Below are 26,470 nucleotides of genomic sequence, written 5' to 3' on the forward strand. Positions count from 1 at the left end.
GATTCTCATTCTTTCCTGTTATAAGCCCTCATAGTACTTTCTTTATGCCCATCACAAGATAACACATTCTACCTTTGATAGGCAAATGGGAAGGTACCTATGAACTGCATCGTATGGACCTTGGTTTCCTCTACAGAGCCTTTGTGCTTAGCATATGGAAACATTTTAATGAATGCTCATTGAACTGGATAGGTCTCCCTGCTTCTATTTCCTATCCTTGCATTAAAGTCATTTAAATTATCATCTAAAAATCATGGCACTTAAAAAAAAAACGTTAATGATTGTAAAAGTTCTTTCACATGTATTATTCCAATGGATTTTTTTTTTTTTAATGAACAACCCTTCAAAGACAGGCAGGATAGATATTAGCCTCACTTGGTAGTTTAGGAAACAGGCTCACTGAGGGGAAATAAGTAATCCAAATCAATAAGCAAGTAAGGAATGCAGCCAGTAATCGACCCCAGGGAAGTGTCCTGATTGATGGTAGAAGACCAAAGAAGAAATCAAAGTCGAAGTCCTCCCAAGTATCCCTTATCCCAACTTGATTGAGCATACTGAAGGTTTTCTAAGTCATCCAGGAGCACCATGTGAAGGGACAGGTGGGCACTGTGGGATTACGCGATCATTTCGGATTTGGTTCTATTTCTTCTTCTTGTTATGCCCGAGATGTAGGTATCATTACATGAACATCAGAAAACTTGGACTCCCCCTCCCCCTCTAAATCAAGCTGCAATTCCAGGCCTCCTTTCAATTTGGCACTTAGTACGCTTTTGCTACTCAGAGCTCATCAGGGGAACTCTTCTAGGGTGATGCCTAGAAGCACTCATGTGATGCCCTGGGACCTGGGGCTAATTTTCCTCCATCTATCACATTTGGAATTAACCCCTCATTTACCCACTCTTTCACTCAGCTCTCTGTCCATTCATCCATCCATCTGTCTGTCCATCCATCTATTAATTCATTATCCAATTCATTATCTGGTATCTTCAGGACCAAATCCATACACGACCATGTAATCCACTTCCCTAGGACTATTTTTGGCTCTTTAGTTCTAAAGAATCCTGCTAAGATACCAATAGGCTAATATGTTTTTCTTTTCCAGGTAATGCTTGTGTATTTTAACAGGGATTTAACAGAGATTCACCAAGGGAATGTGAAAGCTTTAGGAAATAATGAAGTTTGAAGGAATTTTGGGATAAAAAGAGTCATTTCCAAACAGACCTCATTTAGGAATCAGAAGGGGTGGTAATCTCCAATTTCTTTTTCTCCAGAGGCCTCATCCAGCTTTTGTTGTTCAATGCCATTGAAAGGAAAGACAGAGCTCACCTTCCCCAAGATACTGGTGATGGTTGTGCTGCACAGGTTCTCTGCAGCCTTCCCTTGCTAGAGCTCAGCTTGGATGCTCTGACCGGAGGTTGCCAAGGTTTAAAACTAAGAGTTTGAGGTGAGTGGATGTGGCAGGAGACATTCTTAAGTTTTGATTATACTTGGGTTTGTTAGATACTAAATTTGGGGGAATAAGGAAACTCAAGAACATAAATGTATGCTTGGTCTCAGAAATGTTAGAAATTTATGTCTCCTTGCTTCCTCTTCCACCCTTATTTTCTGTGCCTTGAGTGGATGCTGCTAAGCTGCAGAGAGACATCTGAGGTCCCTATTATCATAAAGCCCTTTGGGCTAGGATTTCCTTACTATCCTTTCTCCATCCCTGGCAGGCTGGTGAAATAAAGAGCCTGTTGTTTGATCTCAGAGCCCAATAGAGTGCCTTGCCTGGTGAGGGCAGACTGGTGGACAAAGAAGACTGTGGCCCATGAAGACAAGTAAGTTGCTCCTTGGAATCATATTACATGAAAGCCTTTAGAAATAGTTCTTCCTTTTCACTTGGCAAATACAATCCTTGATATCAGTTACCTCTTTTTTCTTTTAGGTGACAAAATATTTCCCTCCTCAAATTCTCCCTTTCCTCTTTTATTCTATTACTCTAAACTCTGCATGTATTCTTCTAGAAGTTTTGAAATACCAGATATTAGAACCAATACCCTCATTTTGTTATTTTTCAAGATGAATGAGTCAAATTGCGTGCTAGTATATGCAATAAAGAATTCATTTATTTGTTCTCCCTCCCCCACGTTTCACAAAATAACTCAGATCCTGATTTTTTTTTTAACTGGCAAAAGAAATGTTATTTCCCAGACTTGAGAGACCTTCAGAGATCTGATACCAGCTTCCGTGCAGATCCAGTTCATATGGGCTTCTGTTTATAGTGAGCTGCTTGCCATAAGGTTGGCTCAGTGTGTGGTTATATCAATAAGTACAGTTTGAATTTCCCCCTACTATATGAAAGTTTAATTGAAACAATTAATTAATTGCTATAAACAATTAGAAGGTAATAGTAAATTCTCCTGGAGAAACCGTGATGTAGGGGATCATGTTATTGACTGTGGTCAATTGTATCTCTTTCAGTAATTCAGTGATATATGTTAGAAACATGTGGTATTTTTGAATGAACAGGTCAATCAATCTTTTGGACTCAGTAATGAATTTTTCATTATATTCAGAGAGTTGTTCTGAAAAATCTTGTAGTTTATATCTGAACTGCTGATGGTAATCAGAAATGATTTCCTTCATTGCAGTGGCCCAGCTTTTAATTTTTTCCTGAGCCCTGGTAGAAAGCTCTGCAATCTTCTCTTTCCCTTTTCCATCTGCATCGGTAAGGATGCTAAGGTATTCCTGGATATCTTTCTGCCACTGCTCAACATGATTTGAGATTTCGGAAGACAACATAGCAGTGCTGACAATGTAAGTGGAGTGCAAGTCCTTAAGGACACCCACTAGGTTCTCGAGGAAGCAGATGATCTTTTCTTCAAGTTCATAAAACCTCGTTGTCCAGCTGAACACACTTCCATCAACAGATTCTTTGTAAAGATCCTTTATGTACTGACGGTACTGCTGTAACTGTTCAGAAGCTTCCTGAAGCCTGTATTCAAGTTCATTAAACTTGCCAAGGTAAAGGGACAGGAGTTCAGAAACATATGTGATAGACTCATTGAAAATTATGTTGATCTTGTCTTGAATAAAATCAATGAGATAAGCAAATTCTGTACCCTTTAAGTATGGAATAACTTCTTCTATGTCTTTGAAAGTGTCTTGTAACTGGTTTTGAAGATCACTTAGCATCTCTGTAGTCTTGAGAGACTGAAGTTTATTAAATATATCCTGTAGCTTATCTGATAAATATTCCAATAGACTCCCAAACTCTGAGATTAAATTTTTTAGTTTAACATTCTTTGACTCAAAAGGAATTTTAATTTCTAGGTCCTTGATTAATTCAGATTTCTCCATCAGGTCTTGGAAATAAGAAAACAGTATTTCTGACCCACTGTGGATTTTTGAATATATCTTGGACAGCACCTGCCCTACTTTCTTCATGACCACAGTGCAGACTTCATCTATAGTATATGTCCCAGCTTTTCCTGGGAGCTGGAATTTGGTGGACTTCAGGAAATCAACCAACAAGTCAATCTGATGACTGACTAAGACTTTGTATTTCTGAGTAACTACTATTAATCTGTCAAACATGTCATTCTGGAGTCCCTGGAGATCAGCTTGGTCTCCCTGAGCCAATGACAGTTTCTGGTACAAATCCTGGGCCTTGTCCTTCCACTGCTGGTAGGTTCTAGTGGTGTCTCTGGCTATCCTCTGGAGCTCTATTTCTGCCTCATCAATCTGCCTCATGGCACCTTGATAGGCCCACTCAGCGCTATTCTGCAGACTTCTTCTCAGTTTTAAAGAAGCATCTCCCAGATCGAGTCCTGTGTGCTCCTGGTGGTACTTGTTAGCATAGTTATAAAGAGCCCTCGTGGCCTTGGGCACATTGTCTTTGAGAGAGCTTAGTAGTTCAGATGCTGCTTCTTCTTCCCAGCGGACCTTGATCTGACGGTTCTCACCAGATTCCTGGTACCTCCATTCAGTTTTGAATATGTCAAGTTTTTTATCTAGAGAGGACTAAAATTAAGAAAAAAAAAAAAGAAGATGAAAAGAACATGTTTTCCATTATCCTGATACATAATATACTACACTAAAACTTCATTAGCAGTTAAAAGTAAAGATCAGAGGATCTTTCATACTCTGAAGGGGATTTATCTTTCATATGTCAGTTCATGTGTTTGTGTTATGGTTAAACAAATTCACTGTTGTTAATTCCTCTTTATCATGTAACCCAGGAAAGATAAAATTATGCATGGCATTTACACAGTAACGCTTAACATTAAGGCCTTCTTAAGGACTGAAGATTAGAAGAGGGGGAGAGCGTTGGGGAGGGGGAGGAGGAGGAGGAGAAAGTGGAAAAAGACACAGGAGAAGACTACTTCAGAGAAAGGAGAAGTAGCAAAAAGGAAAAAGTCCAGAGCCCATCTAGCAGAGTTCTAGGATACTAGTATGAGGAGCCATTCATTCTCCAAACCTATGACAAACTCTTGCACTAGAACTTTATGGCTTCTTCGTTTCTACTAATGGCAACTTTGATTTGGCCCCAGTAGAACGTGTAAAGTACATGAGAGAAATTTGGCATATCTCAGCTAACGCTTCTATTGTGGGAAAAATTTCTGAAGCCTCAGATACTCTGGAAACCACTATGGAAAAACTGTACTCAGGAGAGTTTGCTCATGATTTAGATGATGAGGCATAACCCTTGTCACTCTAAATTTGCCACAAAGTAATAAAATAATAGTGGAAATAGGATGTCATATGTGCCCATCATAACTAAAATCAACAAAATCATAGTAGTACATTCTGGAGAGTAGTTTCTCAGAGAAAAAGTTCAGCCTGCTCATTGCTTGTTTTCCCGTACTTTGGAAAAGCCTTGAGAGAATACTTGTAATGAATTGAATTGATCTTCCCAAATTCTCTACCCATTCTCAGGGTATGTAACCCATTAGATGGGACTCACCCGAGGGCGATAGTACAAGTTCCATTTTAAGGTACTGTTATTTTCTTCCAAGTCCAAGGCTACAGTGCCTATGGCTGGGGAGGTCACAGAGGAGGAGAGGCTGTTCTTGCTTAGCTGGTGGTGCAGATGGACATCAGTGAATGCTGGGCTGGTGATGTCAAGGTGAATCTCTTTTTTCCAGTCCCTGAAAGTAGAAAAGCAGATGAGCCATCATGAAAGGGGCACGGATTTGGGAAGAAAAAAATATCACAGTGATTTGAAAAGAGGTGAGATTTCCATAAAAGTTCCATACTGAAGTCCTTGATATTTGCTATCTTCTTTATATTCTGCACTGATGTCACGATGTGCAAATGTTCCTTTCGTCCTACAGATGAACGTGCCATCTTCAAATTTGTGTGTTCCCACAACTGTAGAGGAGAAAAGCTATATTTCATTAGACTAAGAATTTCAAGACATAAGCATTTTCATTGTGAAAACCAGGAGAATTCCATCTCAACTACATGCTTTACATGTTTGAAACATGCAGTCCATATTTAACAACGATAAACAGAAGCAGACATTTTTAGTCCTAAGGTCATCACAGAAAAAAAAAATACACTTTCTTGGAATCTATTTCTCTTGAATATCATAGGTTTTCTATTGAATGGTTTTTACATGTGGGGTATATACCCTTCTCCTTCTCTCTTTTTAAAATTTTGCTGTGGAAGTAATTTTGCTTCCAGTCTTACAAAAATATCTAATTATTCATTCACAACTCTCATTGCAAATATAGAGCATATAGGAGAGGATCTTACCATTTAGATCATATTCCAGGAATTGAATGGTTGAACTGCATGTAGCATTCAGGAATGTTTCAACATATTCTCCTTTGTTTTTCAAACCAGCACTCCAATTACCACTATACATGGGAGAGGCCACTCCAAAATGTGCAGTCAGTCCTCCAAAGAAGGGAATGAAAATTCCAGCAGGTACAGAGAACGTAAGGGTAGGTATCTCAATAGTCTGCTCAGGTATGGTAATGGCTGGCAACTCAACGTCTGCAATTTTTCTGGCCACCTCATTTAGATACCCAACAGCACTGTGAGCTGAAAAACTTTTTGGAAAGGTGAATTGGGACACAGTTAACTGAGATGCAGGCATAGTTATCTCAAAAAAGGGAACTGAAGAGTCTTCTGGTTCAGAATACTTTGTTAACACATCAACTTGGGGGAATTTTACTTTGGGTAGTGTTGGTATATAGAGGGAAAATGGCAAAGTGCTTAGCTTCTTATAGATTTTTATTTCACTGAAATCAAACGTGTAGGATGGAACCTGAAGATCTGTAAATGGGACTTGGAATGTAGGTATGACAAAACTTGAATTTAGATCACTTATTTTCAGTCTGGGGATAATATATTTATCAGCTAATTCTTGCAAAGGGAAAGAGAAATGATAGCCATTGGGGTTTTTGGTATACACAAGGGCAGCTGAAGCATGAAGATCCTGTTTCGTATCAATGCTGGTGGTGACATCCAACTTTAGGAGGTCCCATAAGCTCTTATCATAAACTGGAAGGACAATATCTTTGAGGAACCATGGGGACACTTTTAAGGAACTTGCAATATCAAGGCGTGCCTCTTCTTGGCCATTGGAAATTTGTATGTTGTTCTGGAAGAACTGAGAATGAACCTGGACCTCACTTTTCCAGCTGATCTTCTGGTTCTCAGTGTTAGCATGCAGGGACACCTCCTGGCCAAGGTAATTGATTTCAAGGAGGGAATGGGGCTGACTTTCATGGACCTGAATGAAGGCTGATATTTTCCATGGGGAGAGTACCAGGGTGGCTTTGCTTGTATGCTCTCCAGATGATAAAATGAAGCCTCCTAGCTGTAAATAGTTTTTTGTGTTGTGTTCCCAGATGGCATAGATGCGTTGCAGAGTGGCTTCTCCAGCAAAATTTTCTTTTACTTCAAGGTTCCAGATACCATCAACTTTGGAAGCCCCTTGCAGCTTCACTGAAGACCGAGTACTCTTGGAATTCAAGTAAGTACTGGCTTCGCTGTCAATAGTTCCTGAATATTCTAATGAAAGTACTGAGCCCTTGATATCTCCTTTGGTAGATGATTCAATGTAAAAATAAGAGGTGAGGCTCTCTAAGTTGAGTTTGTGGTTGATTGTTCCTGTAGCAGTAGAATTGAGATCATACATTAATTCAATGGATGAAGAGACAGTAGGCTTCGACTTGGTATTTCCATTAAGTTCTTGCTTGAATTTCATTCTCAAAATAGGAATTTGGACTTCTGCAGATGTTGTCACTGATGCCTCCATGTTTTTCTTGGTCAAACTAAAAGTACTGTCATGATTTCCTTCCATAAATTTATTACTCAGAGACAAAGCTGTGGCTAGCTTCAAGCCTCTTTTCCTCGTCAAACTTGAGGTGCCCTCTAATTTGTACTGCAGAGCATCAGTGACAGAAGAAGAGGAAGTTAGGAAATAAGCAACAATATCTGACTGGTTATACAGTCCAACATTGGTATTCAGCGTGATGAGGACTGACTTAAAGGAAAAGTCATAGGTAATATTGCCCATGGCTGGAATGAAAATATCATTTGGGGTACTCAGTACCTGGAAATCTTTTGCATAAAAAGGAATTGGGATGATGTGCTCATCTTTGTTTTTCTTATACTGAGCCTTTACATTTAAATCAAATGATTGCTTTGTTGTCTTCAAGAAATCCTTCAAGCCCGTTTTTTCCCAAAGGGAGAAATCTTTCACCTGGGGAGTTGTGAGTGTTGTGTAAGGTAGAGTCATTTCAGGAATCGTCAAAGGAATGTTGAGGAAATCCAGGTTGGCTTCTCCATTTATTCCTATGTGGGCCTCAATGCTGTTCTCATTGTTTCCAGCAGAGAAATTCTGATGGTACTTATACTGATTGAACCTGGCACTTGCTTGCCAACTTGCTTGTTGGGTGCTGGGACTCAAAAACAATGCGTAATTATTCAAGAAGTCTACCTTCCCTATCAATTTTAATGGAAAACTAACTTTCAAATTCCCTTCATTGTTCGTGGATGCAGTAATCTCAAATGGCTGTGCTGCAAAGAAAAGAGAATTTTTCAAATTTCCAATAACTTTTCCATTTAAATGAGCATCATGGTTGCCAGTTATCTCTGCCTTCCTTTCTCCAAGCAGTGCTGTGCCTTTAGCAGCCAGAACACTGCGCCCCACATGCTGGGATTCAACCTGTGACTGGATTTCAAATTTAGCAAAGTCGAAGAAGCCAGATTCAAAAACCAAGTTTTGGCTTAATCTTAGGTGTTTGCTATTGATCTTATTAGATAATCCAAAGGAAGCACTGGGTCCTTCCATAGTAAAGCCAGCTTGTGATTCATGGGACCCTTCATCTGAGAATGTGTGGCATGCCCATTTCCATGACCCTAGGCCAGAAGAATTCCATGCTACTTGTCCAGCTCCCAACAGGGTCTTGATTTCATTACGCAGCTCAGCCTGGCTAGAAAAGTCCAGCTTGGGGACGTTCAATTTGTGAAAGTATTTTGTGTTGCTGTCCAAAGTAAGCTGATTGTTTATCCCGACAAGCACACCATGACTAAGCTCCAGCGTATTTTTTTCTGTGTGTAAGCCTGCCACCGTATTTGATTTTCCCTCAATCCTATTCCCAAAAAACAGCACTTCACTCTCATGCTCTGTTTTCAGGTACTTGCTGGAGAACCTCATGGATTGCTTCATAATCAGTGGATTAATCTCAGGGTCTGAAAGCTGTGCGTTGGCTTGAAAATCGAAATTGAGGACTTCTAATTTGGACTCTCCTTTGGCAGTGACAGAAGCTGCGATCTCTGCCCTGTTCCCTGAAATCGTTACATTCTGAACATCAGCATTTGCATCTAATGTGAAAAGGGGAGACTGGATTTTCAAAAGGCCATGAAGCTTGCCAAAAGTAGGGACTTCAACTGTGGGTGAGATGCTGGGAAGCTGGAATTCTGGTATGTGAAGGTCAGGAACTTGATAATCTTTAAAATCGAGATTTGGGATTATGAGTTCTGGAATTGTGATTTCTGGCAGATGGAAGTCTGGCAGAGTGATACTAGCAAGAATAGTGTCCACCCCTATCAGGTCCCTCAGGTCCACTTCTGGAACTGGCCACTGCAGCTCCCCATGCAGCATTTGGTCAATCGTTCTGATGATTTTTGCTTTTATTTCTACCAAGTCAATTGTAAAGGAAGGCACATGAAAGGTATTAAGGACAGTAAATTCTGGCGTGGCAAACTTGGATGGCACCTCTATATCTTTCAACCTTTTGAAGTTGATCTGAATTGATGGAACCTTCAGATCTGTCAGGGGGACTATGAAGTCCGGAGTCTGAAACGTAGCTTCCTGAAGAGCACGGAGACTGACTTCAAAGGCAGGCATGGTTCCGAAAGTGGTCTGGATTTCTGGAATAGTGAATCCTCGTTCTACCAAGGCTTTCAGGTTCTCAGCCCAGTCTTGGATAGAGTACTGTTCTGCAAAGTCAGTGAGGTTCTTAGCGGCGAGACTCCACCAGTCAGAAATAAAAGTGACAAGCGTGCTGTAAGCCTGGCTGATCAGGGACAGGTACCGTTGAACTTCCTGCTGAATGTCCATTTGATACAACCGGTCTCGTGTATCTTCTAGGGTTTCTCGGAATTTTTCTTTCATGTAGATTAAAGATGTTGAACTTAAAGCTTCCTGCAACTGATCAAAGAATATGTTTATTTGGGTGCCCTTGAGGTGTTCCAGATGGACTGAAACCTTGGCCTTGATGTCTTCTACAAACAGTGTCAGTGCTTTAGCTTTCTGTGGAAGTTCCAGGGCCTGGATTTCACCATTGAGTCTCTGGGTCACCTCATGGATTTTGTTATTGGTTTCATTTACAAACTGGTGGTAATCAAATGACCTTAATCTCTTTACCAACAAGTCAAGGGATCTGTTTACTTGTTCAATGATTTTTTTAAAAGACAATGCTTTAAGTTGTTTGATAGCATTATCAATAAATGTAACCAATTTCTCAAAGTGATCTTTTATCTTAACTTGTTGTAGGACACTGCTTAGCTTCTGAACAGTCTCTGTCAACTTATATTGGTGGGCCAACTGTACCGATTTATCCATTAAAATCTGGATGTGTTTGTCTACTTCATACATCTTAATTAACTCATGGGACATGGTTCCAAGTGCACTGATTTTCTCAGCTACTTCAAAATCTTTCATAAGATTTATAATATAGTATTTCACATGCTCAATAATTTCCTGTATTCTTTGAAATGGAATTATAGTTCTCAACCAATGTAAAAGAACTCTGACATCAGTAGCCTGAACCTGCTGTTTTAACTGTTCAGCAAGGTGCTGGAGGTCTAGATTCTCAATCTGTGTCTTGATCTGTTTTAATTTCTCTTGTATCTGGATTTTGATTTTGTACTTTGCATCCACATTTTGAATCCAAAATGCAGTACTACTTCCAATTCTGCTAAAGTCAGTCTTTTCAATAAACAAACACACATCATGGATTGTTTTTACTAAATTTACATGGATATGATAATGTTCATCAAGAATTTTCAGATTTTCAATGATTTGATCAATAATCTTAGCAATAGCGGTTTTAAAATCATCTAAATCATAATTATCATTAATATACTGATCAAATTGTATCACATATGTTTTTAGTTGAGACAGTTTGTCATTAAGGCTGATTTTGGTATTGTCTAATGTGATTTGTAGATCATTTTCTGTAATTTTATAATTCTCCACGAGAGCAGTTAGTTTCTCCTTGGCACTCGAAATTTGTCTCTCCCAATTGAGTGCATTCAAATAACCATTGACTTGTTGTGGGAGCTCATCCAAGGCTGTTCTGTATTTCCTCACAAACTGATCAACATCAATGAGTTTCAGTTCTCTCTGTATGGTTTCCAGTGCGGTTATAATCACCATTCGTTTCTCCTCGAAATATTCTGGCAGGGTTTCAAAGAATGGGAGGTTGATAGTGTGGACATCTTGATTCTTATCATATTTTACGGAAGCAACAACACGGAATTCTTGGGGCTGGTCAACAGCATCCCTCAACCCTAAAGTGTCAATTATGTTGGTGTGCTCACTGAACAAAAATGGCACTTTAATGGGGTAGTCTAGCAGGGTGAGGTCAGCCAGGGCTTGTCCTTGAAGCTCCACACCAACTTTGTCTTTATTATTGTAAGCATCGAAGTCCTGGCTGTATCCATTTTCATTCAGCCGGGTCTTGAGCTTCCAGGTGCCGGTCTGCTCAGCCGGAGTAAGCAGGGCGCTGACTTTGTGATCAAGAGCAGTAGTGATGCTGCTCTTCAACGGGAGATGGTGGCTTGTGGATCCTTTGTAATCATGAGAGAAAGTCAGGGACAGAGGTTCTGCTTTCAGCAGGAATTTGCTATACAGCTGCCCACTGTGCTCTCCCCAGAGACTCAGTTTCCCATTGCCATTTGTGTGTGCATCAATGGTCATTGTAAATGGGGCCATGGCAGAGTGAACAGCGTTGCTGAAGTGGAGTGAATCTGAGTTGTAGTTTGTACTGATGTCGATGGTCGAAGCCAGCCCAGCCATGTTTGTGTTGACCCGATGGCTGAACTCCGTACCCTGCACTTTAGCTACGGTGTCTGTTTTATAACTTGCTGATAAGTCACCGTAAGAAATGGTGTAGATGTGTTTTATTTCGTTGTTTTGGTAGAGTCCTTTTATGTTCCCACCCACGTTCAGCTTCAGGGGTTCTAGCCGTAACTTCCCACTGTTGGTCAGATCCAGGGCATTGAATTTCAGGTCATTGTTTAAAGTAGTTACGAGAGAATAGGGCTGTAGCTGTACATTAACATTTTGCTTATAAAACTTGTCAGAGCTGTAAATGTTGTCAAGTTTTGAAGAGAAGTCCAGCGATAACCCTGCAATATTCAGGCTGTTTGTGTAGTCAAGCTTCATCTCCGCGTAAGATCCCATCATGTCATTTGAAAGCTTCAGGCCCTCCCGGCTAATTTTGAAATTGAAGACATTTTTGCTGTCGACGCCCAAGATCATGGCCTGATAAGCACTTCCCAGCGACACCTCTGTGAGGGCAGCTTTTCCATCCAGACTGAATTTTGCATTGTGTTCCCTGAAGCGGCCGTTCGCTGTTAATTTCATAGATGCCCCGGAGAGGCCAAGCGCGGCATTCAGCTCATTCTGCAGCACCAGCGGGCTATACTTCAAGTTGGTAGTTGCACTGGTGGACAGTCCATCCTGGGCAATCCTTAGCGTTGCTTTGTGAGCACCACTGTTAATTTTGTCCGTGCCCAAAATATCAGCATTTAATTCAAGGCCATGGGAATTTAGTGATCCAGAAAGCAGGGTGAAGAACCTCAATGACTTGTAATCGGCCTGATACTCAGAACGTAGCAATGCATTTTGCCTGGAGAAGGTCATGTCCACTTTGTTAGAAGTGGCAAAGTCCTCGTGCTTCCCATTGGTGTCTGATTTCAGAGTCAGCTCATAGTTCTCATATCTTAGGAAAGCAGTATTTTTAATGACGCCATCTTGCAGATCCGAGGTGGAGGTTAACGAGACAACACCATCCTCATAACTTCCTGTCATCTGGTTGGTACCCTGGAGGTAGGAGGAGTTAAACCTCAGGTTGGACTCTCCACTTAACTGGCCAGTGTTAGAATCCCTCTGGTAAGTCAAGCCATATGTGCCTTTAGCATAGAACGAAGAGACTCTCAACTGCCCATCAATCTTGGCTTCCCTGACATACAAATGATGTTTCTTTTTTGAGTCCAAATGTACTGAAGCAGACATCTGAGGTCCCCAGGCACTAGAAGCTTCAAATGTTAGCAAACTTTTTGAGGCTGGATTATTTCTAATTTTTTCCACGTGACTGAATTTCATCGTTGAATCCAATAATCTGTGGCGTAGATACCCATCACATGATAATGTGAATGAATTCCTGCGGTCGTAGGTTGTTTCTCCAGACCCTGACATAAAAATTAAAGTTCGTTAAATCAAATAATAAATTTCCATAGCAATTTCTATGTTGAAAGTCTTTCAGTAATAAAGTACCTCCCCTTCAAAAAAAAATAAAGTCCCCTTAATCTGAGTTAGTCATGCAAGTCTCCTCCATCCATAACACAAGCATAAAATCTGACAGCCAAAGGCTTCCCTAACCACCACAGATCTTGTTGGGTTCCCTTATCAAGTGCTTCTCTGTGCCTTGTACTTTTCCACTATATTTTTCATAGTATCTCCTATGCTAAATTTTCATTATCAGTTTAGCTGCCTTCTTACTCTGTTGATGCCCCAGTAGAATGCTTGGTACATATTATACGTTTAATTAATATTTCTATTAGTTGAGTGAATGAATGAATGAATGAATGAATAGGATTCTAAATAGAAGGGAAATATCTGTAAGAAAGCCCAAGTCTTTTCCTTCCCAGAGGAGACTATCCTGTCAGAGCGTGCAATGAATTCACCCTGTGTATCCTCTACCCGACCATGGCTCACCTTGCACACTGTAGGACAGCAAGTCAATCACAGAGTCAGCCTTCATGTGGTACCGAGCCTGAAGGCTCAAGTGGTTGGTGCTGGTGTTGCCACCAGTGTAGGAGGCAGACCAGTTGTACAAATTGCTGTAGATATTTGTAGAGAGGTCTAGAACACCCAGAAGAGGCACTCGCAGTTGATACAACTTGGGAATGGTAAAAGTGGGCACTTGGAATTCCCGAGATGGCAGGTGGAATCCTACGGACTTGAAGTTGAGGTCTGGTGTCCGAATAGTCTCTAACATCTTTAGATCTTTCGAGGATTTTCCACCAAAAGGCAAAGGAATCTCAATTATCATACTGTTCTTGTTCAATGTGTATTTGACACGGCCATCACTAAAATGAAAGAAAGACAACATCCCCACAGTCAGACATCAACAACTCAGAGTTCCCTGCTCTCTGACAGAGGCAGTGGCACATGTGCCCTATACCCCAACCCACACTGCCTTTTCCTCATGTTGCTCCCTGTGTCCAGAACCCTGCTTTTTACCTCCAACCATCAAAGACTCAAATCAATTAAAAAACCTTCCAAGAGCCAGTCCCTTAAATCTATCTCAAAGAACATGTTGCAATTCTGCTTACATAATTAACCTGTTCAGTTGTCAAGGTTTACATGTTCTTCCCGGGAGGAAGGATGATACTTTATCTGGTTTCTAGCTCCTCACTGCACTTAGTGTAGCATCTTACACACACGTGACATTTGATACTTCCTATTTGCCAAACTGAAATGAGACAACTGGGTGTGTGAAAAGAGTGTGGTGTAGGGGCAGTAATCTTGGGCTATAGTTTTAGCTTCCATGGAGTGGTGATGCTATGTGTCTATGCCTCTCTGAATCTCAGTGATGTTATCTGTATAGAGAGGATAATAGTACCCATCTCACAGAGCTGGCCTCACATACCTAAAAGCCCTTTGAAATTTTTTCAATACTATGCACATACAGTGGACTATTATAATAGTTCATTTATAACAGAGGAAAACTAGATGGCTTTCAAATTCAGTCTGCGGTGCATAAAACCTCTTTGTGGGAATGTTCCAGAATCCCCCAATCACTTTCTTAGGTTCTTTCTGACTGGATTGGTGTTCACATTCAGATCCCATGACCCATAAAGCAAAAATGCCATCATGCTTATGTGAGAGTTATTAATCTCCTTAAGATGCTTCAATTATTTCTCTTAAAAAGGTAAATTTAAAAAGAGTCTAAGTTATGCTAAGTAAAACCTTCCATTTACTTTCCATGGTTCAAGAAATTTTTCATTTTTCTTTTTCTTTTTTTTTTTTTACCTTTTCAAGAAGAGGTTTTCTGGGATGTGGAACTCAGGCAATCCCATTTTCTGGAGGTACAATTCTTTTAGTCCACTGAGTTGATCTTGCCAGTTCTGGACATAAGGAAGATGATTAGATGCCTTCTGAATCCATGTGTTTGTTGCCTACAAAATAAAAGAAGCCTTTAGAGCAAAGGGTATGGAGGGACCTCAAAGTATAATTAACATCAGGTGATAATCTATATTTGACAGATCAATCATTAAGCAGAATAATGCATTGAAAGTTATAAAGAAATCACAGAAAATTATGAATTTGGGGTGTTCATCATCGATCGTTTCCTGGATTTTATAAAAAGAATATATAACATAGGCAAACTCCTAGCCAAGGTCTTGAAGCTTCCTTTGAAGGTTAGTAATATTCATTAGGTATTTATCACATATGGCCTGTGTAACTGGGTAACTAACCATGCATTCATATTTGTTTGCTCCCCAGGAATTCCCTGGGGTAGGAAGCATATCCATCTTTGGATACTCTTCTTCACCTAACTCAGAGTTAAGTATGTAATTAGTTCTTTTAACCATGTATTTATCAGCTGACTGATTTGTACTTACAACTATTAATTTGGAACCCATGTGCCGGAAAGTCATGTCTGTTTGAGGAACTCTGTGATCCAAGAGACTATTGGCATACATATGCAAGCTTTTAGGATAATCAGAGACATCCACAGGGAAATTAGAAGCTGCTTTTTTGGTATCCACGTTGGTGCCTGTGTTCCATTCAAATTCAATCTTCTCTTCGTCTGAAAGTGCACATGTGAGACATCATTTGTAGTACCAGGTCAGTCCTAACCCATGCTTCTCAGAAATACTCTCCCGTCCACGGTGCTCTCGGAAGTACTCACGGAAAGAGGAGGTACATACCATAACGCCAGACCAGCTTCTTGGAAATTGTTGAGCCGTAAGCTGTGGCGGACGAGTCCATGAGGAGGAGTAGTTTTGTGGGAGACCACTGGGTAAGGATTTCACTTCTGACTTCGGCTTGCAGACGGGGCACGGAAATAACACCTTTGATTTTGCCTTCTTCCTTTTTGTTGTAGCTATTGAAAAGAAAATGATTTGATATCAATGACTATCCATTCCAAGGGGATACATAGGATTAAACAAAAGTGTCGTTTGTGGCCACAAAAATGAGATACATGAACGGCTCCGAAAATGAGCTCATTAACGTCTGAAGCTGACTTTGGCACAAATGCGGGACTTTTCCAAGGAGGTGTGGGAGAAAGGAATGATTTTCAGAAATTGTCTGAATCCCACTGTACGATTTACTAGCTCTCTGGCTTTGGCCAAATTATTTAGCCCCTCTGAGTTCCCATTTTCTTATCTATAAAACATGGAGACTCATATGTAGGTTGTAGTTTATTATAAGAACTGAGATGATTCCTTCAGAGAACCCAGCACAGTGCCTGATGAGTAGTAAGTGCCCAGTGAATAGTAGGAAGGTCCAACTAGACATGTGCAGACGGTCGGAGTATTGAGGGCTCTCTATCTGCCCCTCGGACCACAGACTGGGGATGCCCCTGGTTTGGTCATCACTTTTTAAAAAAAGGTTTAAAAAGACTTATTTATTTATTTGAGAGAGAGAGAGAGAGAGAGCGAGCATAAGCAGGGGGAGCAGCAGACAGAGGTAGAGGGAGAAGCCGGCTCCCTGCTGATCAGGGTGCCCGACGTGGGGCTTGATCCCAGGACCCTGGGACCATGACCTGAGTTGAAGGCAGATGCTTAACCAACTGAGCCACCCATGTGCCCCTGGTTTGGTCAGTCTTACAGCTAAAAAGGAAGAGCTACAAGGGCCTGCTGTTCAGGTCAGATCATCCAAGCCTTCCATACCTCATGCGGCCAGTGAGAGTAACCTCAGTAATTTTCTTGTTCTGAAGGTCCAAAGTGAGCTTGTAAGATTTTTTTTCCACAGTAGATTCATCACTAACTCTGAGGACTGTACCAAGGTCAACGTCAAAATCGGGAATTTGGATCTCACTGGACAACGTCATCCTTTGCCGGTTATATTTGAACGTCATAGTAGCCTCGGTCAGCTTTGCACCTAGCAAGGGTATATGAGAGAATCAAGACATGTGTATTCAGAAGCTATGTTTAGGAAGGAAGGAGAGGAAAAGGCAGAGAAATTCTAAGTAATCATTCAATGTGCTCAAATGAGGACACAGTTTAGGAGTTTACCTTCAATTCCTAACTATACATTTGTTCAGTCTGCAAATATTTATTGATTGCCTGTCGTATGCTTGGCCCTGCTCTTGGTATTGGGGAGCATAGAGCTCACCTTGTCCTCATAGAGCTCACATTCTAGTGGGGGGTGCACAGGCAATAATCATCTTACTTATGTCAGATGATACTAGATTTCATGAAGAAAAGTAAAAATTAGGAAGACAATAAAGAGAGGGATAGAGAGGTGCTATTTCCTATGTGGTGGTGAGAGTTCTCTCTGATGCAGCAAGGTGTGGGCAGAGACCCGAATGAAGAATAGGTCTGAGCCATACCATGTTCAGGAGGGAGAGCATTCCAGGCAATGGGACCTGGAATGAAAAGATCTGACATGGGGCACACCTGGCAAAGTCAGGGAACAACAAAGCCTCGAGGTCCTTCTATGTCAGACAGAGAGGACATCTCTATGTGACTCTCTACCTGTGACACCCTTCTTGGTTCCTAGCCATGCCAGTCCTGGCTTCCCCTCTCCCCAAATTCTCCTTCCTTTGTCACAAGATTCCTAGGTTTTCAATTCACAGGATTGCCCATTTTATACCTTTGGAAAGTTGTTACGTGACCATTTTTTTCCCCAGCATGTACCTCATTTCTTGTGGGTTTTGTTTTTCTCATTTAATTTTGCGACATACTATCCCTACATTAAAAAAACCTTCCAAGGTGAGCATCTAAGTTTGCCATGTCCCCTAAAAGCTACTTCTCCACCAGTCATTTTGTATCTAGGTACACAGCAACTCCACTCTTAGTTCCTTGGGCCAAAAAACTTCATCATGATTCCATCTTCTCTCTTACTTTCAACACCCACCTTGTCAGCAAATCCCAAGAAACCCCAACTTCAAAATATGTCCAGAATCCAACTATTAGAACTCTTCTGCTTCTGCTCTAATCCTAAGTGCCCATATCTCTGGCCTGGATCACCGCAACAGCCCACTGCAATGTCCCTGTCCCCCGTAACGTCTTTCCCCACTATGAACATAGATCAAATCATGGAAACTCTCCAGTGACTTCCTATTTCACTCACAGTAAAAGCCAATATCCTTGCCACGACCTACAAACACGTCCTTCCTGTACTGCCCCCTATCTCTGTGACCTCACTTTCTACCATTTTCCTCCCTGATCTCTCCTCTTCAGTCATACCAGCTTCCCTCCTTCTCCTCAAACTTGGCAGCCATACACCTGCCTCAGGGCCTTTGCACCTATGAGCCCCTCAGACTGTAACACTTTCTACATGGCTCATACCCTTATCTCCTTCAAGTCCCTTTTTAACATTCTTTTACCAGTGACCCTTTCCCTTATCATGTCAAATGGCACTGTCTTCCCCCACGCCCTCCTCTTCCCTGTCACTCTAGACATTCCCTAGATCCCTTTAACTATTTTTCTCCCCAGCACCAATCTGGCATTCTGAAGAGTTACGTGTTTGGCTGTCGGCTGTAAATGGTATGCGGACAGAGACTTGATCACCACTTTCATTGCTCTAGCCTCTGCTCTTACAAGGGCCTGACCACAGTAAATATTTGTTAAATTCAGTAAATTAATCAGTGCTCCTTGTGAGTCCTGGATCTGAGACCGAGGCAGAGCTCGAGGAGCCCTTTCCAGATACTTGCCTTCTGTCTGAGTTACAAAGGTCAGTGTGTCCACCGGGGCGCCAGCCTCTCTCTGCAGTTCGTAGGTTACGCTGGCCAAATACTGCTCAACTTCTCCCGTGGGCTTCAGTTCCAGTTCAAATCTAAAGACATCCCAGGGCATGTGCACAATGTTAGAGCTTTCGGTGATGATGTTAACCGCCCCCAAATAACTCCTCCTCCATGGCAATCCACGTATGGCCCTTATTTTAATGTCATCTCTTGTCCCTCACTCAGGAGGACCTTTCTGATCACTTTCCATCCCTCCAAGAACCCAAGGCAGGGGGAGATTCCAGGGGGTTTGGACACACAGAGCAGGAGCTGACTTGTTGTGTCAGCAAAGCTGACAAGAAGCAGTGGGAGCAGAGAGAGTTGAAGACAAGGAGCCCTCAAGCACGGCTGGCGCTTCAAACACTTCAGTGGGCTCCCAGGGGAAATCCAGCTAATGGGTGTGGAGGCTCAGAAACCTGGACACTGAATTAGGAGCAAAGTGGAATCTGTGTTCTGATTCCACTCCCTAATGCATAAGGGAGAAAAGGGAGACACCATCTATAAAGAGATGATTTCAAAGGAGTACACTGGTACAATTGTACATGTACAAGGGCTTTAGCTCCCTGGAGGGAGTGAGCCAGAATCATCTTGGTTGTTTATTTTCTGAGCTAGGACCTCTTTTAGGCTCATGATTTACCTTCCAGCTGCCTCTACCCCCACCCGCCCCACCTCATCTATGAAGAAACTCAGTCCTACTCAAAGTTTAGGGAGGAATAGGAGTGCCTTTCAGGTGTGCTGGACAGAGGACCGCTATTTTAAGTAATTAAAGGATGGTGCAGCCCCCCAAGACTGGTGGCACAGGCCTCTTACAACACACAGATTTCCCTTCACCCCACCAAGTGGCCATAATGTGGAAGGGGAGCAGATGCAGGGTGGGACACTGAGCGACTCTGACCTGGTGTCCCTGGTCAGCGGATGGTAGGAGGCCAGTTCTAGGGAGGTGACGGTGGAGTAAGTGCCTGAGGTACAGTAGTCCAGGCCAAGAAAGAGAGGCTTGCAAGCTGACCAGGACCGCCTGTTCTCGTTGAGAGGTGGAACCACTTCTGTCTTGTCAGTAGAGACGAAATACAATGTGTTACTGGGGAAGAAAGAAGAAACCTGTGTTACCTTCACGTTACCAGTGGACGTGAACACCACTGATGGCCGTACGTAGGTCGCAGTGCCAACATGTGCCCCCTTAACGTGCTCTCCGTCTCCCCTCTGTCGGCACCCACCTCAGGTTATCTCATTCACTCAGAAACAACGAACAGCACAAACATCAACAAGGCAACAAACACAGGGACTCTTGGGTTTCAGGCATTGCCCTGAGGTGTTCGCTTTTGTTAGCTGGGATCCCCACAATGGCAGGCATTAGGAGGCTCTTTATTTTACAGAGCAAACAGAGACTCAGATGTTGAATAAGGATCCCTGGGCCCTGAACTCAGGTGTGCCCCTTCCTTCCGTTAGTGAAGGGAAGCCCAAGGGTAACTCTTACTGTATTGGCTTATTTCTACTTCTTTCCCACACGGAACAAGTCTAAGTCACCTCTCCCTTTGCAAGTCTCCCCCACCGCACACCTCCCCCACTGCACACCTCCCCCACCGCACACCTCCCCCACCGCACACCTCCTTCACCCCGCCCCCCCATTGCACACCTCTCCCCGCGCACATCTCTCCCATCACGCACACCTCTCCATTGCACACCTTCCCCATGACACGTTTGCACATGTGAACGCATGCACACGCACCCTTTTCTTTCCCTGCTTCCCCCTCGTCTCCCTCACAGTCAAGAAACGGGTCGGCCTCATGGTCTTCACTCTTTCAACACGCCTCTCACGAACTGTGATTTGACACCACACCATCACGCCCCTGCCTCTGTCAGCATCTCCAATCACCTTCTTGCTCCTAACTCCAGAGGACCTTCTTAGGCTTTATCTTCCTTGATTTCCCAGGAGCATTAGGGAGACCTGCTCACTTATGGCCAGATTAAGACTTTAGAGTCCCTGACCTCTGAACAGATGATAGAATTCTCCTCTCAAGAATGGACTTAAAAAGATTAGTAAGTCCAACAAAGTTCAACAATGTGCTGATTTCATCCAAGGATGCTTTTTTTTTTTTTTTTTTTTTGGAAATATCATGTTCTTCTTTCAGTATTATTTCCTCATTTTAAGGGTACCCAAAAAGCTAGCCTTGCTGGTGGGCTGGAACTCTGTCAGCGTTAGCTGCCTATGGGGTAATCCTGGCGGTCTCTCCTGGGTCTCTCTTGGGCTGCTGAGACCCTTTACAACTTCGGCCCTTCTTCCACCTCCCTGAACACTACTCCTCACGCTTTCCTGCTTCTCCTCTGCTGCTTCACACATTCACATTTTCTACACGTCTGTCCTAGTCCATCGCGTCTGACCCTACACCAGTTGCTGTTTGACCTCAACAACCTCCTTCTGCAGGTGATGCCCAAATTGGTATTTGTAGCTCCAGCCTGTTTACCGAGCTCAGACCCATTGGTCCCACTCCCAGCTGGATATTAGAACTGGTGGTCTCACAGGACTTCAAATGAGGCACATCCCAAACTGAGTTTGTTAACTTCCTCCAAACCTCTCCCTGTCTCAGCGAGAGGCACCCCCACTGCTCTTCCTCTTCTTCCTCATCTTGCAACTGGTCAATCACCAAGTGCTCATGTTTCCACCACGGAAGAGTTTCTGGAGTAGGTTTGCTCCTTCCGACACCATCCCTGGCCCTAGTCTGGTTCAGGTCACGAGCATCTCTCAACCACATTTGGATGTGACAGACTCCAACCAGTCTCCCCATCCCCACCCATGTTTCTTATCCATCCATGCCCCACTTTGGAGTCAGAGCGTGTCCTCTAAAACATCAGCCTTTCTTTATCTATGCTCCCACCTTTAAAGTCCTCTGCCTTCAGAAGAGTCCACCATCCTTCAGGTGGCTCAGAAGGTGGACCCTGGCCAGCCTCTGCCACTTCCCTCCATGACCCCTGTGAGCTTTGCCACACTGAGTTTTGACTTTCTTGCAGCTCCTGAACTGTTCTTTTTCCTTCAAGCCATTCTCTTGGCCTGGGAACACTCATTTCTTTCTGCTTAGTCTGCAGAACTCTGACAGCCTTCAGGTAGCAGTTCAAGCATGGCCTTCTTCAGAAAGCTTTCCCCGAGTGCCACAGACTAGGTCTTACAGAACTTCATGTCCTCCAGTGTTTCCTCTCAGCGTGCATTTGATACTTCTATGTCCTTCCCATGAACTAAGTGCCAGAGGTCAGGTATATCTCATTCCATGTGTAAGCACTAGAAGGTCAGGTGTATTTCATTCCACATGCTTCATGCATTAGGCACTTAAATACTATTTTTACTCTTCTGGAATCAACAAATTAATGAGTCCAAGATATAGAAACTAAGATAAATCAGTGTTTAAGGATATCATTGAAATGGAGCTCTCCATATATGCTGCTTCCCATAATCATGAGATTAGGACTCTCATGCTTTATCCACTGAGCTAGCTACCACAGATTAGTATGTTCCCTGGTATTTTTCCTGTGAAAAAAAGGTTCATTTCCCAAGGATGATTTCTCTAGAGTTTATGTTTCTTCATTCTCAAAACAAACACAAAAACAACAAAAAAACATAATCTATTAAGTGATGAATCAGTGAGTCCTAAATGTCAATTTGGCGAAACCTGGACAGTCGAGGAAATTGGTATTATTTGGTGAGTCTAACCTACGTTAAAACTAGGTAAGTCACTACCTTCTCTCCCCCAACACCCCCAAGATCACGGGGCCCTGAATTATCTCAGGCAGTCAAGTCCTACCGACCCAGTTTCCACTCTCCCTCTCACACTGGCTAGTCCCCTCTGGCGGATGGATTACCTGCCACTGAGCAGCTTGACTGGCCTCGTTGGAGAAGGAACGATGAACTTCAGCTGCCCAGCTTTCAAGGCAACTTGCATCTCCAGGCCTGTCTCATGGAAGAAGTTGGTGTTCATTTGGATCCCGGTCCTTGAAAAGTCTGGGATGACGATGCCCATGTTTGTCACAAACTCCACAGACACAGAGGGCTTTGTCACCAGCCCCATCTGCAACTGTAAATCAGAAAATGACCTGTTCAGCTTCATTAAATACCCATGTCCCTGTGCAGTCAGATCAACCACCCTTCCCCATCCCTGGGCACACATGTCTGGACCACTCACGCCTCAGGAAACATTACTGTGATTTCTTTGGAGGAAGAAAAGCCATGTTGTCAGTTCCCCAGAGCCACACTACACTGATACCAGCACCAGGAAGTGCCTGAGCTGCTTAAAGTTAACGGAATAGGATGAAAAGAGGACAGGAATCAGATTTTCTTGAGAATAGCTTGTTCCTTACTGCTAGGAGCTAGCCAGGTGGAGCCTCCTAGTGGAATGCTAAAGTTTTTTTTATAAAAATGAGGAAGGGGGAGATGAGTCATGAGAAACTGTGGACTCTGAGAAACAATCTGAGGGTTTTGAAGGGGCAGGGGGGTGGGAGGTCGGGGTACCAGGTGGTGGGTATTATGGAGGGCACGTATTGCATGGAGCACCAGGTGTGGTGCATAGACAATGAATTCTGGAACACTGAAAAGAAGTTTAAAAAATAAATAAAAATTTTTGAAAAATGAATAAGGTGATGACAGGGATGATGTACTTCAACTTGAACTACACACATTTTAAAATCATACAAGAAACCCGCCGTGGAGGAAATGAACAACCTGAGGAATGAAAAAGTGAACAGGGTCTTACATTGGCTATTTCTAGCTTCATTCCGGCCTTGATTCCAGGAGTGATGACCCCAGAGGAGGAGACTTGCAGTTGTAATCCAAGTCCAGTGGGCAGTTCAAAGGCGTTGTCCATGAAGAGGTAGTGAAGAAACAAGTCATTCACTGAGCCCTTCCTGATGGCCTCTCTAATCTGTAGATCCAAGATGGCAACGACAAGTAAGCCTCATCCAAGTGGGATTTGTGAAAGGCAGTCTCCCACATCTCAGACAGTAACTGTTCTTCTTTATCCAGAAAGGAACAGACTAGCATATTTTGATTAGCTGAGGATTTGATCAAATGCATGATTACTGGTTTCAACAGAATGGGATGTAAGAAATTGCCCTTCCCAGATACCATGTCATTTTGAACTAGTGGTTCAGAGTCACTTAAGAATAGGGCTGGGCCTCAGAGCTTTCTGAGCTTTAAGTAGCCTTGGATGGCAAGGATTAATTCTGGTTATTTGGAGTCTACATGGAAATGAGGGCTTACTGAAGTATAATCTATTATGATAAAACAACTCTTTTAAAAGAATGATTTATTTTAGAGTGGGGGAGGGACAGAGAGAGAGAGACAAGCACACACACTGCTGAACACAGAGCCTGACTCAGGGCTTCATCCTAGGACCCTGAGATCTTGACCCGAAGTGAAACCGAGAGTGGGCTGCTTAACCAACTGAGCCATCCACATACCCCAAAACCATTTTTTTTAAATTGACAAGCTACTGAGATGATGAACATATTAGTATGATTTTTTTTTAAAAAACATTTTTAGAAAATAACTTGAAATCTGGTTTCTTAAAGCCAACATTATTATTTATCAAATACCAGGAGATATATTTACACATTTTTCTCCCTTATGCATAAATTAATAATGATGGAAACTATAACTCATATTTAGATAGTGGATAACAGTTTTTCAAATACTATACAAATGATTTCATAATCATTTGATATAGAGAACTTGTAGCATAGATATAGAGAAACACATATGAACAAATGGATGCCCTCAAAAGATACACCTAATATTATCAAAGGCCTAATTTCTAAATGTTACCAATTCTTTGCAATCCAAGAATCTTCCTTTCTGAAATTCAAAGCAAACTGCTTCCCTGAAGGAAGTATAAGCACCTTCTCTGGTTTGTGGGACAGGATCTTAGGGGTCTGGGAGATCTACAAAGGGCATGGGCTAATCTCATTGCTTGTGATGGCGCCTGGCCTACTTACCATCTGGGGGATACCAGGAAGAGTGTGAACACCATCTAGCAGCAGCTTTCCCAGGAGCTGGATATCATGGAGCCTGACAAAGCCAAGCTCCTCTCCCAAGATGCGGAGGTAGGCTCTGGCTTCTGGGAATTCTTTGGATTTCAAATCTTTGATCAGTTTCTTGACATTGAGCATAATTCCATTGACCATGTCCTGGGATTTTAACAATAAAATGTCTAATGAGATGTCAGCATCGTCACACACCTTTAGAGTCCTCCTGTGGGGCCATCTACTGCAGCCGTGGTGGGTTAGACATAAATACACAGGTGGGGATATAGGGAAGCCACCGAAATCACTCCTGCCTTTTATTGAAAGATAGATAGCTTTACCAAATTGAGATGAAAAAAAAAAAAAGAAACTGAGGTCTTATCAGGGATAGGAGGTGTCTCCATGCTGTTGGAAACTTGAATGCAGACATAATAAGAGGGACCTCTGTTCTCCAGGATCCCAGGATTGCTAGGGCTCACCAAGAATAGAAGATATCTCCTGATTACCCCTTTTTCCTCTGATGAGAGATGAATACCAGGGGTTTCTTGAGAAAATATAGCTGCTATATAAATTGGCCAAAACCTTGAAAAACACCTTATCCTAGATAAGTTCTTCTTAGAGATTAGAAGAACACCATAGACTGATGCTTATACATGAGGGAAAAAAAATAAAAAGAACGACTGACAGACTCCAACAGAGCAAAGGGCCCCAGCCTCACGGGGACATGAGTAAATTAGAAAGTGGAGGTTTGGGCCATCTGTTGGCATCTAGGAGTAAATTATTGCCCTGCTTTTCAAACTGAAATGTACATACAGGTCACCTAGGGAGTGTCATTAAGATGCAGGTTCTGATGCAGTAGATCTCAATGGGGTCTCAGAACCTGCGTTTCTAACAAACCGTGATGTGAGCCAATGACTGAATCAGACTTGGAGTAGCAAAAAACTAAAGAATGAGAAACTCCAGATTATACTATCTATTTTCTACTCCTTAAGTGGGGGCTTATGTTAGCTTCAAAGTAGATTTTGCTCTCGCTATACGAGTAAGAGCCGAAGAAAGCGGTTAATAAGGAAAATAAGAATTCAAAAATTAAAATAATATCTGCTTATTGAACAATCAGTACCAGTCATGCACTCTGCTTAGCATTTTACATACTTTATTTCATTTAGTCTTTAAATAACCCAGTGAGGTATGAATTATTAGCACTCTGGGGATGTAGAAACAGACAGAGTATCAAGCAGTTTTCTCAGGTGTGCACAGTTTGAAAACAGTAAGGTCAGAATTCAAATCCATGCCCCAGAATTTCCACAGGTAATCATCTAATAAGTCTGGCTCCTGGGCACATTGAATCTCTAGGAGGCTTATAACTGCAGAGGACCCTAGTCTTTACTTCCACGGGACTGGTTAATAATAGCCACAATTGTCATTTCAGTTAGATAGCTCCTTGACGACTTCTAGGCTAGGAGGAAAATGTTTTGCATTGAGATCCAAAGCTTTTCTTAATGAAAACATACCTGCTCACGTTTATCATCTTTGGTATAGCCGAAGTGGTCAACTAAGACCTTGGAGACATGATCAGGAACTTGGTTATCAACCCAGTACAAAGCCTTGTTGACACTGTCTGGGAAAAATCCTTGCTTTCCAAAAAGAGCTTCCAATGTTGGCTCAAAACCTTTCCCTTCCAAACCAATCTGAGAAAGAAAATCAGGCAAGAAAATGCCATCAGGTTGCTTTGTTCCATGTCAGCCTCCAATCCCTCTTTAATGTCCATTTAA

At 42.3% G+C, this 26,470-nt stretch overlaps 1 protein-coding gene and 1 long non-coding RNA gene across 2 annotated transcripts in view; one reads left to right on the forward strand and one right to left on the reverse strand.

The window, feature by feature from the left end:
* Positions 1 to 1,004: 1,004 nt before the first annotated feature.
* On the forward strand, positions 1,005 to 2,288 carry LOC132021166 (uncharacterized). Its single transcript, XR_009405257.1, has 2 exons — positions 1,005 to 1,444; positions 1,716 to 2,288. It is a non-coding gene; the product is annotated as an uncharacterized LOC132021166 (long non-coding RNA).
* Positions 2,091 to 26,470, reverse strand: part of APOB (apolipoprotein B) — a 37,438-nt gene continuing 13,058 nt past the window's right edge. Inside the window, exons 15-29 of the mRNA XM_059405208.1 lie at positions 26,210 to 26,386; positions 24,672 to 24,863; positions 23,432 to 23,599; positions 22,545 to 22,756; positions 19,591 to 19,773; positions 18,627 to 18,748; positions 16,639 to 16,849; positions 15,673 to 15,848; positions 15,364 to 15,551; positions 14,771 to 14,916; positions 13,451 to 13,824; positions 5,743 to 12,924; positions 5,241 to 5,355; positions 4,949 to 5,132; positions 2,091 to 4,005 (exon numbers count right to left, since the gene is read on the reverse strand). Coding sequence (XP_059261191.1) covers positions 2,380 to 4,005; positions 4,949 to 5,132; positions 5,241 to 5,355; positions 5,743 to 12,924; positions 13,451 to 13,824; positions 14,771 to 14,916; positions 15,364 to 15,551; positions 15,673 to 15,848; positions 16,639 to 16,849; positions 18,627 to 18,748; positions 19,591 to 19,773; positions 22,545 to 22,756; positions 23,432 to 23,599; positions 24,672 to 24,863; positions 26,210 to 26,386 — 11,256 coding nt within the window. The 3' untranslated portion in view covers positions 2,091 to 2,379. The remainder of the gene's footprint in view (positions 4,006 to 4,948; positions 5,133 to 5,240; positions 5,356 to 5,742; positions 12,925 to 13,450; positions 13,825 to 14,770; positions 14,917 to 15,363; positions 15,552 to 15,672; positions 15,849 to 16,638; positions 16,850 to 18,626; positions 18,749 to 19,590; positions 19,774 to 22,544; positions 22,757 to 23,431; positions 23,600 to 24,671; positions 24,864 to 26,209; positions 26,387 to 26,470) is intronic.

Source organism: Mustela nigripes, chromosome 7 (assembly GCF_022355385.1).
Source record: "Mustela nigripes isolate SB6536 chromosome 7, MUSNIG.SB6536, whole genome shotgun sequence".
Lineage (NCBI taxonomy): Eukaryota > Metazoa > Chordata > Mammalia > Carnivora > Mustelidae > Mustela > Mustela nigripes.